This window comes from Procambarus clarkii, chromosome 2, assembly GCF_040958095.1.
Source record: "Procambarus clarkii isolate CNS0578487 chromosome 2, FALCON_Pclarkii_2.0, whole genome shotgun sequence".
NCBI classification, from domain to species: Eukaryota; Metazoa; Arthropoda; class Malacostraca; order Decapoda; family Cambaridae; genus Procambarus; species Procambarus clarkii.
In genome coordinates, this window is record NC_091151.1 from 23455939 (window position 1) to 23468774 (window position 12836).

Sequence of the window (12836 nt, forward strand, 5' to 3'; positions counted from 1 at the left end):
GTGGTTCAGGTCCTAGATGGACGGAAAAATTGAAAATATAAAAACGGAAACCACGTGCAAAACTCAGTCAAATCATAACATAAAACGAAAAGGCAATGTACAGGATTTGGGTGTACTCATGTCCGAAGGCCTTACCTTTAAAGAACACAATAAAGTAGCCGTCACAACTGCAAGAAAAATGATAGGTTGGATAACAAGAACTTTTCACACTAGAGACGCTATACCGATGATGATACTTTTCAAAACGCTTGTGATCTCTAGAGTGGAGTACTGCTGCACATTGAGAGCACCTTTCAAAGCTGGAGAAATTGCTGACCTGGAGAGCGTGCAGAGATCCTTTGCTGCTAGAATCCACTCAGTAAAACATCTAAACTTCTGGGACCAACTAAAGAGTACTGTATTCTTTAGTTTTAGTTCAACAATATTCTCTTGAGCGCAACTCTCTTTCTCCTTTCCCTTCCCTTCTTCCCTCGTTCGCCTTTCCTTCTCTTGTTTCCCCCTCCCCTCCCCTGTTGACCATATCCGGCCATAAACTCAAGTGAAGGCAAGGGACTTTGTCTGGCAGTCTCAGGCCATATATCATCTTTTTCCAATCCTCACACTTCCTTCCCAATTCCCCCCCCACCCCTTCCAATCGTTAACCTCTTCCCCCTGCCATCGCCATAACCGTTGATAAATTTGAGGAGTCATTCACTCAGTGCCATAAACAATTAAGGCTCAAATTTCATTAGGTGGCTGGGGAGGGGCCATATACTTCAAGTTGGTTTCCGGTATGTAGCGTGGGAACACTTCAGAAGTCTACGGGAATAAAATATAACTTTCAGGGCAGGCCTCTACCCAAGTCAGGGAGGCTTTTAGTGGACGGAGCCAGTCAGGGTATTTGACTGACCTAGAATAAGACTTTAAATCCATTGGATTGAGTCTTGAGAGGCAGGGCTTATTGGGCCTAGGAAAGCTTAGAGTGGGAGGAGCTGTTCCCACTGAGAGAGTTTATGAAAATATTAAAATTCAGTGTCTTGGGCAGAACTTGGAGAAAGGTCCCTTCAGGACCTGGGGCAGCCATCAACATCCTTTGGCCAATTTTCCACTTTTAAGGTAAAGTAAGTAAGTAAGTATCAGAGGACGGCACCAAACCGGGAAGGCTATGTAGCACCATCAAACGTGCGGGATAATCAGAGGGCGCTACATCACCAAGGATGCCAATACGAGAACAGAACGCACGAGGCGAATGATATCAAAAGTATCCGAGTCACCAAGAATACTATCGAGAGACAAGCGTCCGCGGGGGACTGTCGGAAAACAAGACACACGCTTGTCCCGGAAGTCAGGACATTCAACAAGAATATGCACGACCGTAAGAGGGACACCGCAATTAGGACAATAAGGAGCAGTGCGACGCTCCATCAAGTGACCACGAGTTAAGCGAGTATGGCCAATCCACAACCTCGCCAGAGCCGTTTCCCATCGCCGGTTATGGTGGTAGAAGGACGACCACGAGGACACAACTTTTAAGAGCATGTAGTTTGTTACCAGTAACAGACGACCAACAAGCCTGCCAACAGGTAAGGATGGAGAATGGATATCCGGGTAAAAGTCGGAATAAGGAATACCTTTACGAGAGATGGGACAAGAGCTGACAGTTTCCCTGGCGGCAGCATCTGCACGCTCATTTAAAGAGACACCAATATGGCTGGGAACCCAACAAAATTCAACCGACTTAAATTTACTGTGAACAAGAAACAGCCAATGCTGGATCTCGACAACCACTGGGTGAACCGGATTAAAGGACCCAAGGGCCATGAAGGCACTACGAGAGTCAGCAACAATTACAAAGGAAGATTGACAACGAAAAAGCAGGAGACGAATAGCATAGAGAATACCATAAAGCTCCGCTGTGAAGATGCTAGTCTCCGGAGGTAAGTGACACACATAAGTGCAATCATGAAAAACAACAGAGTAGCCAACAACGTCCGCAGACTTAGACCCATCGGTGAAGACGGAAACGGAGTGGGAGTGAGAAGAAAAGTGCTCTAGGAAAAGGCATTTTAGAACCGTAGGAGGGGTAAAAGCTTTAGTGATGCAGGTCAAGGATGTACTAAACTGCGGAAGGGGAACTCTCCACGGGGGCAAAGAAGGAACAACACGAGGAGAAATATTAGAAATACGAACGGAAAGAGAATCCTGTAAGTGAGATAACCGGACAGAAAGAGGGAGGTGGTGAAGAGGAACAGGATCCGCAGAAGGGGTAAATGTTAAAGCACGACAGAGGCGAGAGAAAGGATGTTGCAAGGACCTCGCAAGATAGCGAAGACAATAGCGATCATGGTGGTCCTGGAGAGATAGGAAGCCAGTGCCAACATACAAGCTGAGGACAGGAGTCGAACAAAAGGCACCAGAACTGAGTCGCAACCCAGTATGGTGCAAAGCTTCAAGACGGCGAAGAGTAGAAGGAGAAGCAGATGAGTAAGCAGGGCAACCATAATCGAGCTTAGACAGGACGAGAAAGTAATGTAAAGTGAGGAGAGTGCGCCTATCCGCTCCCCCAATAAGTATGGGACAATACCCAAAAGAGGGTAAGGGCCTTGGAGCACTCAACACGGAGGTAAGAGATATGGGGAGACCAAGACAAACGAGTGTCAAAGAATGACCCCAAAAGCTTCGCGGAATCTTTGTACTCAAGGGGATGACCATAAAGTAACAAAGAGGGACGAAGAACGACCCGTTTCCGAGTAAAAGTCATGGCACAAGTCTTAGTAGAAGAGAATTTGAAGCCATGATCGGTGGCCCAAGACGACACGGCAACAATCGCAAGTTGAAGCCAGCGTTGAAGGAGAGGCGAATCAACACCCTGACAGCAAAGGGCAAGATCATCGACATAAAGAGTGGAGAAGACGCCTGAAGGAAGAGAGGAAAGAAGACCGTTGAGGGCAACCAGAAAAAGAGTAGCGCTCAGAACACTACCCTAGGACACACCTTCGTATTGCTGAAAAGAGGCCGAGAGAGTGGTACCAAGCCTCACCCGGAAGGAACGACGAGAGAGGAAGCTGCGGAGAAAGAGAGGGAGATGACCACGAAGGTCAAAAGAATGAAGCTGGGATAAATTATGATACCGCCATGTAGCGTCGTAAGCCTTTTCCAGGTCAAAAAGGATGGCAATAATGGAGGTCTTCGCAGCAAAAGCAGTACGAATAAAGACTTGTGAGGTTAGGGGGATACGAGGACGTCTTTCTGCAAAGGGACATGACGAGGGAAGAGAGAAGGAAGGCTGCAAAAGCAAGGGAGAGACGCAGAGAAAGGGGTGGGGGATATGGGAGCCACAGGACTCAGCTCAGTTTCTCCAGGTACCTCAGAAGGGAGTGGAAATCCCCCCCACCAGCAGGCCAGCACACCCAGAGGGAATTGTAACAGAAGCCTTCCACCAACCAACCTCTCAGCCATCCCCCACCAATCACCTGTACCTCCCCAGACAGTACAGTCCCTCTTCAGACCATGCCCCCATGTTCCCTGATACCAGACACCCCATATTTCCCCCATGCCCTTTTTCTTCCCCAACCCCTACCCCGATCCTCACTGTTCCTGCACCCCATGCCCTTCCCTGTTTCTCCAGCCTGTACCCTTCCCAGTTTCCCCACCCCAAGCTCTCCTCCCTACCCTACTCCCCTCCCTCCTGGCCCCTCCTCTCCAGGCTTCCCTCCCCAACCCCTGACCTCCCTGTCAACCCACCCTAGGATAGCTCCCCCATCCCATGCCCCAACTAACCCCCAACCCCGGACCCCCTCAGCCGCATCACGTCAGACCCCCCTAGCCCCCCCTGTTCCAGATCCTCACAGCCCTCTCACACCCCAGACCCCCCAGGTCCTCCTTCCTAGGCTCACCCATCCCAGATATCCCTTGTCCCCCCAACTCCAGTGGAATCAACAGAAACTGAGAATGGACAGAAGAAAATCAGCTTTAAGGTCATGTACTCGAACATAGATGGGATTACAAACAAGGCTAGTGAACTTTGGGAAACAACACAAGAAGTAAACCCAGATGTAATTGGACTCACAGAAACAAAACTCTCAGGAATCATAACGAATGCGGTGTTTCCCCAGGACTACACTGTAATAAGGAAAGAGAGGGAATCAAAGGGAGGCGGAGGAGTGGCTCTACTGATGAGAAAGGAATGGAGTTTCGAGATGGTTATTCCGGGCTGCGAAGGGTTCAGAGACTTCATAACAGGCACCATGACGATGGGAGGACCAAGAGTAGTAGTAGCAGTGATATATAACCCACCACCAAATGAAAGAAGACCCAGGCAAGAGTATACAATACAATACAATTTTATTTAGGTAAGGTACATACATACAATAAATATTTACAAGGATTGTTTAACTTATAGGTATAGCTAGTACATACAATGCCTAAAGCCACTATTACTAATAGCCACCACTATTATTAGTATGACACAAACAACATGGCAGTTAACATTATCATGGAGAGAGCAGCCGCTGCTGCCTGTAGAAATCAATCCTATCTTCTCATAATGGGGGGACTTTAATTATGGAAGGATAGACTGGGAAACAGGGAACCACATGGAGGTGAGGAAGCATGGAGAGCGAAACTGCTGGAGGTTCAAGACATGATGGACTACATCACACAGAAGTGTAAGGAGGCAGCAGTCAAGTTCGTCCTAGTCCAAAAGGAAAAAATGAAATGGAGATGAGAAAACCATGGTTTAATCAAAGTTGCAAGCTAGCAAAGCAGCTAAGTAAAAGGGAGTGGAGAAACTATATAAACAACAGAACACTAGAGAGCAGAGAAAGATACCAGAGCTCCAGGAATGAATACGTCAGGGTGAGAAGAGAGGTAGAGAGGCAATATGAAAATGACATAGCGAGCAAGACAAAGACTCAACCCAAACTGCTGCATAGCCACATCAGGAGGAAAACAACAGTGAAGGAACAGGTAATGAAACTGAGGATAGGGGCTGAAACATTCACTACAAACGACAAAGAAGTGTGCGAGGAACTCAATACAAAATTCCAGGAAGTCTTCACCTCAGAGCAAGGAGAAGTCCCAGATATAGGGAGGGAACATCAAGCCAGACACCACTAGTGGAGTTTGTGATTACCAGTTGGGAGGTGAGGAAGCATCTGCTAGATTTGGACGTGACAAAGGCTATAGGCCCGGATGGAATCTCACCATGGATTCTAAAGGAAGGAGCAGAATCTCTGTGCCTATCACTTTCCATGGTGTACAACAAATCGCTGGTAACAGATGAACTGCCAAAAATTTGGAAGACGGCCAATGTAGTCACTATATACAAGAAGGGTGATAGGCAGGAGGCACTGAACTACAGGCCAGTGTCTCTAACTTGCATTCCATGCAAGATGATGGAAAAGATTGTGCGAAAAAAGCTAGTGGAACATCTGGAGCAGAAGAACTTTGTAACACAACATCAGCATGGGTTCAGAGATGGCAAATCGTGCCTAACAGGATTAATTGAGTTCTATGACCAGACAACAAAAATCAGGCAAGAAAGAGAGGGCTGGGCAGACTGCATATTTCTGGACTGCCAGAAAGCTTTTCACACAGTACCACATAAGAGACTAGTGCACAAACTGGAGATGCAGGCAGGAGTGAAAGGAAAGGTACTCAACTGGATAAGAGATTAGCTAAGCAACAGGACACAGCGAGTCACTGTGAGGGGTGAGGTCTCGGAGTGGCGGGGAGTCACCAGTGGAGTCCAACAGGGATCAGTCCTTGGACCTATGCTGTTTCTGATATACGTAAATGATCTCCCAGAAGGAGATACATAAGACCACACACAAAAGACCGTCCCTCACTACATAACAAGGCCACCCCCAGACCACCACCCCACACTAAGATAACAAGACCACACCCAGACCACCACCACCCCTCACTAAGACAAGACCACTCCCAGACCACCACCCCTCACTAAGATAACAAGACCACACCCAGACCACCACCACCCCTCACTAAGACAAGACCACACCCAGACCACCACCCCTCACTAAGATAACAAGACCACACCCAGACCACCACCCCTCACTAAGATAACAAGACCACACCCAGACCACCACCACCCCTCACTAAGATAACAAGACCACACCCAGACCACCACCCCTCACTAAGATAACAAGACCACACCCAGACCACCACCACCCCTCACTAAGATAACAAGACCACACCCAGACCACCACCCCTCACTAAGATAACAAGACCACACCCAGACCACCACCCCTCACTAAGATAACAAGACCACACCCAGACCACCATCACCCCTCACTAGGATAACAAGACCACACCCAGACCACCATCACCCTTCACTAAGATAACAAGACCACACCCAAACCATCACCACCCCTCACTAAGATAACAAGACCACACCCAGACCATCACCACCCCTCACTAAGACGACAAGACCACACCCAGACCACCACCACCCCTCACTAAGATAACAAGACCACACCCAGACCACCACCCTTCACTAAGATAACAAGACCACAACCAGACCACCACCCTTCACAAAGATAACAAGACCACACCCAGACCACCACCCCTCACTAAGATAACAAGACCACACCCAGACCATCACCACCCCTCACTCAGATAACAAGACCACACCCAGACCACCACCCTTCACTAAGATAACAAGACCACACCCAGACCACCACCCCTCAGTAAGATAACAAGACCACACACAGACCACCATCCCTCACTAAGATAACAAGACCACACCCAGACCATCACCACCCCTCACTAAGATAACAAGACCACACCCAGACCATCACCACCCCTCACTAAGATAACAAGACCACACCCAGACCACCACCACCCCTCACTAAGACAAGACCACACCCAGACCACCACCCCTCACTAAGATAACAAGACCCCCCCAGACTATCACCACCCCTCACTAAGAAAACAAAACCACACCCAGACCACCACCCCTCACTAAGATAACAAGATCACACCCAGACCACCACCCCTCACTAAGATAACAAGACCACACCCAGACCATCACCACCCCTCACTAAGATAACAAGACCACACCCAGACCATCACCACCCCTCACTAGGATAACAAGACCCCACACACACATACACACACCACCACCTGTCGTTAACAAGAGTGAACCATTAAATAAACCACCACCCCCTTACTACCAAGACTAAACTGCAACCGAACTACCACTCATCACTAACAAGACCAGCTCATCCTAACCCTAACACCTTACTACAAAGACAAAAACTAACCAAACTACCTCCCCTTTTGGATAAAATAAGACAACACCCAATTTATATTTCCTCATTAAGAAGTCACGAATGGAACCAATAGACTATCCCTCTCTCATAAAACATGGCCACACTCAAACTACCGCCATTCTCACTACAATTCCCAATCCGAACAGCCCTTACCAATAATAATCAAATTACCGCCCCGTCTCTAACAAGAAAATATACCACCAAACCACCTCCCCTTAACAATACGTGAATACAATCAAACTACCAGCACACACTAACAAGAAAAGCTCTCACCCTAAACCCTAACTACATATAAATAACTACAATCGACCACATTAGGACAGAAAATGGCACTCACTGATATTTGGAGCCACCTGAACAACGGCCTCTCTCTTACCTCTCTTGATTGGGAGCTGCAGGTATGTGTTGAATCATCTTGTATCTGACGTAAGGGTTCGGGTATCTCCACACCGTCATATCTGAAGACGTAACCCTATTCCACATATCATCGTCCTCGCCTCCCCATCCCCAGTACATGTTGCTCCAGCCATTCACCTTTAATATGTGGCTCTCCATCATGAGACAACCACCTCCGAAATAGCTATGGTAGGGAATCCTGTTGGAGAAATAGAGTGAGCTGACATTTTGGGGCACTGAGATGCCCACTTGGGGAGTGAGAGCGTCGGGGCACTGTGGTGTCCACTTGGGGAGTGAGAGCGTCGGGGCACTGTGGTGTCCAGTTGGGGGAGTGAGTGTCGGGGCACTGTGGTGTCCACTTGGGGAGTGAGAGCGTCGGGGCACTGTGGTGTCCACTTGGGGAGTGAGAGCGTCGGGGCACTGTGGTGTCCACTTGGGGAGTGAGTGTCGGGGCACTGTGGTGTCCACTTGGGGGAGTGGGAGTGTCGGGGCACTGTGGTGTCCACTTGGGGAGTGAGAGCGTCGGGGCACTGTGGTGTCCACTTGGGGAGTGAGTGTCGGGGCACTGTGGTGTCCACTTGGGGAGTGAGAGCGTCGGGGCACTGTGGTGTCCACTTGGGGGGTGAGTGTCGGGGCACTGTGGTGTCCACTTGGGGAGTGTCGGGGCACTGTGGTGTCCACTTGGGGAGTGAGAGCGTCGGGGCACTGTGGTGTCCACTTGTTGAGTGTCGGGGCACTGTGGTGTCCACTTGGGGAGTGAGAGCGTCGGGGCACTGTGGTGTCCACTTGGGGGGTGAGTGTCGGGGCACTGTGGTGTCCACTTGGGGAGTGTCGGGGCACTGTGGTGTCCACTTGGGGAGTGAGAGCGTCGGGGCACTGTGGTGTCCACTTGTTGAGTGTCGGGGCACTGTGGTGTCCACTTGGGGAGTGAGAGCGTCGGGGCACTGTGGTGTCCACTTGGGGAGTGTCAGGGCACTGTGATGTCCACTTGGGGAGTGAGAGCGTCGGGGCACTGTGGTGTCCATTTGGGGAGTGTCGGGGCACTGTGGTGTCCACTTGGGGAGTGTCGGGGCACTGTGATGTTCACTTGGGGAGTGAGAGTGTCGGGGCACTGTGGTGTCCACTTGGGGAGTGAGTGTCGGGGCACTGTGGTGTCCACTTGGGGAGTGAGTGTCGGGGCACTGTGGTGTCCACTTGGGGAGTGAGTGTCGGGGCACTGTGGTGTCCACTTGGGGGAGTGAGAGCGTCGGGGCACTGTGGTGTCCACTTGGGGAGTGTCGGGGCACTGTGATGTCCACTTGGGGAGTGAGAGCGTCGGGGCACTGTGGTGTCCACTTGGGGAGTGAGAGTGTTGGGGCACTGTGGTGTCCACTTGGGGGAGTGAGTGTCGGGGCACTGTGGTGTCCACTTGGGGGAGTAAGAGCGTCGGGGCACTGTGGTGTCCACTTGGGGAGTGAGAGCGTCGGGGCACTGTGGTGTCCACTTGGGGAGTGAGTGTCGGGGCACTGTGGTGTCCACTTGGGGAGTGAGAGCGTCGGGGCACTGTGGTGTCCACTTGGGGAGTGAGAGTGTCGGGGCACTGTGGTGTCCACTTGGGGAGTGTCGGGGCACTGTGGTGTCCACTTGGGGAGTGAGAGCGTCGGGGCACTGTGGTGTCCACTTGGGGAGTGTCGGGGCACTGTGGTGTCCACTTGGGGAGTGAGTGTCGGGGCACTGTGATGTCCACTTGGGGAGTGAGAGTGTCGGGGCACTGTGGTGTCCACTTGGGGAGTGAGAGTGTTGGGGCACTGTGGTGTCCACTTGGGGAGTGAGAGCGTCGTCTCATTTAGTGCAGTTATGTGTTGGAGGGAAACCTGGGGAATAGTTATTGCTGTGGCAAATTTGGTTTTGTGGGAGAGAATATAAGTTATGTATAATCAACCCCCACATCTGAAAATTATAAAGATAAAGTAAGTAATTATCAAAAGAAGGCACCAAACCGGGAAGGCTATGTAGCACCATCAAATGTGCGGAATAGTCAGAGGGCGCTAAATATCACCCAGGATGCCAATACGAGAACAAAAACGCATAAGGCGAACGATATCAAAAGTATCCGAGTCACCAAGAATTCTATTGAGGGACACGTGACCGCGAGGGGCGGTCGGAAAGCAAGACACACGCTCGTCCTGGACGTCAGGACATTCAAGAAGGATATGCACGACCGTAAGAGGGACAATGCAACTAGGACAATAAGGAGCAGGGCGGCGCTCCATCAAGTGACCATGGGTTAAGCGAGTATGGCCAATACGCAACCTCGCCAGTTACGGTGGTAGGAGGACGGCCACGAGGAAACACAACATTTAAGAGTACGTAGTTTGTTACCAGTAACAGACGACCAAGAAGCCTGCCAACGGGTAAGGATGGAGGAATGGATAACCGGATAAAAGTCGGAATATGGAACGCTTTTACGAGAGATGGGACAAGAGCGGACAGCTTCCTTGACGGCAGCATCCGCACGCTCATTTAAAGAGACACCAATATGGCTGGGAACCCAACAAAACTCAACCGACTTAAATTTACTGTGAACAAGAATCAGTCAATGTTGGATCTTGACAACTACTGGATGAAACGGATTAAAGAACCCGAGAGTCATGAGGGCACTACGAGAGTCAACAACAACTACAAAGGAAGGATGATCATGAGAAAGCAGGAGATGAAGAGCATAGAGAATAGCATAAAGCTCCACTGTGAAGATGCTAGTCTCCGGAGGTAAGCGACACATATAAGCGCGATCAGGAAAAACAAGAGTAGCCAACACCGTCCGCAGACTTAGACCCATCGGTGAAGACAGAAACGGAGCGGGAGTGAGAAGCAAAGTGCTCAAGGAAAAGGCGTTTTAAAACCGTAGGAGGTTATCTTGAGATGATTTCGGGGCTTTTTAGTGTCCCTGCGGCCTAGTCCTCGACCAGGCCTCCACCCCCAGGAAGCAGCCCGTGACAGCTGACTAACACCCAGGTACCTATTTTACTGCTAGGTAACAGGGGCATAGGGGTGAAAGAAACTCTGCCCATTGTTTCTCGCCGGCGCCTGGGATCGAACCCAGGACCACAGGATCACAAGTCCAGCGTGCTGTCCGCTCGGCCGAACGGCTCCCCTAAAGGGGTAAAAGCTTTAGTAATACGGGTCAAGGATGTACAAAACCGCGGAAGAGCGACTCTCCACGGGGGCAAAGAAGGAACAACACGAGGAGAAACATTAGAAATACGAACGGAAAGAGAAGTCTGTAAGCGAGATAACCGGTCAGAAAGACGGAGGTTGTGAAGAGGAACAGGAACCACAGGAGGGGTAAAACTTAAAGCATGACAGAGGCGAGTGGAGGGATGTTGCAAGGACCGCGCAAGATAGCGAAGACAGTAGCAATCACGGCGTTCCTGGAGAAACAGGAAGCCAGTGTCAACCTACAAGCCGAGGACAGGAGTCGAACGAAAGGCACCAGAACTGAGGCGCAACCCAGTATGGTGCAAAGCATCAAGACGGCGAAGAGTAGAAGGAGAAGCAGACGAGTAAGCAGGGCAACCATAATCGAGCTTAGACAGGATGAGAGAGGAATGTAAAGCAAGGAGAGTGCGCCTATCCGCTCCCCAAGAAGTATGGGACAATACCCGTAGGAGGGTAAGGGCCTTAGAGCATTCAACACGGAGGTAAGAGATATGGGGAGACCAAGACAAACGTTTGTCTTAATCACCCTGACAGCAAAGGGTAAGATCATCGACATAGAGAGCGGAGAAGACGCCTGAAGGAAGAGAGGAAAGAAGACCATTGAGGGCAACCAGAAAAAGAGTAGTGCTCAGAACACTACCCTGGGGCACACCTTCGTATTGCTGAAAAGAGGCAGAGAGAGCGGTACCAAGCTGCACCCGAAATGAACGAAGAGAGTAAGCTGTGGAGAAAGAGATGACTACGAAGGCCAAAAGAATGAAGCTGGGATAGAATATGAAAGTGCCAAGTGGTGTCGTAAGCCTTTTCCAGGACAAAAAGGACGGCAACAACGGAGGTCTTCGCAGCAAAACCAGTACGAATATAGACCTCCAAGTTCACCAGGACATCTGTCGTGCTGCAGCACTTGCTAAAACCAAATTGAGAAGGGGAGAAGAGGTGATGGTGTTCCAGGAACCACATCAGACGAACGTTAACCATACGTTCAAAGAGTTTGCAGACAACTTGTAAGAGCAATAGGGCGAAAGTAATTAGGGGATGTTCCCAGATACCCTGGTTTGCGAACAGGGAGGACAACGGCATTGCGCCAGTCCTCAAGGACTGACGACGACTCCCAGATCCGATTATACAGACTCGGTAAAAACTGAGACGTGCACGGAGGGAGAGCACGGAGCATCTCATAATGAATACCATCGGAGCCTGCCGCCGTAGATCCGCAGAGGGCCAGGGCAGAACGAAGTTCAGAGAGAGAGAGAAGGGATCGTTATAGGGAAGTCGAAGATGAGTGCAGAAATCGAAAGGACGAGACTCAAGTACAGGTTTACGAAGAAGGAAAGATTGGGGAAGATGAAGACCCAGAGGTAAGAAAAATGAACGTTGTAGACGTTCTACAAAAAATGAACTTCTGTAGACACCCAACTGGTGTCTACAGAAGAAAAATGGAAACCCAGTTCGGTAGCTACCTGCAAAGGGTCCGCCACAAGAGTACCATGTAGGTGAAAGACCGGTGAAACATCGGGAACGAACTTACCCGCTATCTTGCGGATACGCTGCCAGATCTGTGATAGAGGAATTTCGGACGTAATGGTGGAGACATAAGATGCCCAACATTCACGTTTAGCTGTACGGATGGCCTTACGGGCCACCACACTCGCCTTCCGAAAGAAAAGAAAAGAATTGGCCGTCTGCCGACGGCGGTGTCTCTTCCAGGCTGCACTCTTACAGCAGACAGCCCGAGCACAGTCTGTATTCCACCAGGGAACGCAATTCCGTGGACCCCGAGAGGAAGAGCGAGGAATAGAGCGGAGGGCAGCGTCGAAGACAGTGTCATGAAAAAGGAGAGAGCGAGGGAGAGGTCAGAGAGAGTAGCACTGAGGGTAAATAGGGTCCAGTCCGCCTTAGCAAACTGCCACCTAGGGAAAGAGAGGGAAGGGCGAAAAGAGAAAAAGGAAACAAGGATGGAGAAATGATCAC

The 12836-nt window shown here is 50.2% G+C and overlaps 1 protein-coding gene across 1 annotated transcript in view; it reads right to left on the reverse strand.

The window, feature by feature from the left end:
- Positions 1 to 7643: 7643 nt before the first annotated feature.
- LOC138365900 (beta-1,4-galactosyltransferase 4-like) overlaps positions 7644 to 12836 on the reverse strand; it is a 73421-nt gene continuing 68228 nt past the window's right edge. The window contains exon 6 of the mRNA XM_069326614.1: positions 7644 to 7866. Coding sequence (XP_069182715.1) covers positions 7644 to 7866 — 223 coding nt within the window. The remainder of the gene's footprint in view (positions 7867 to 12836) is intronic.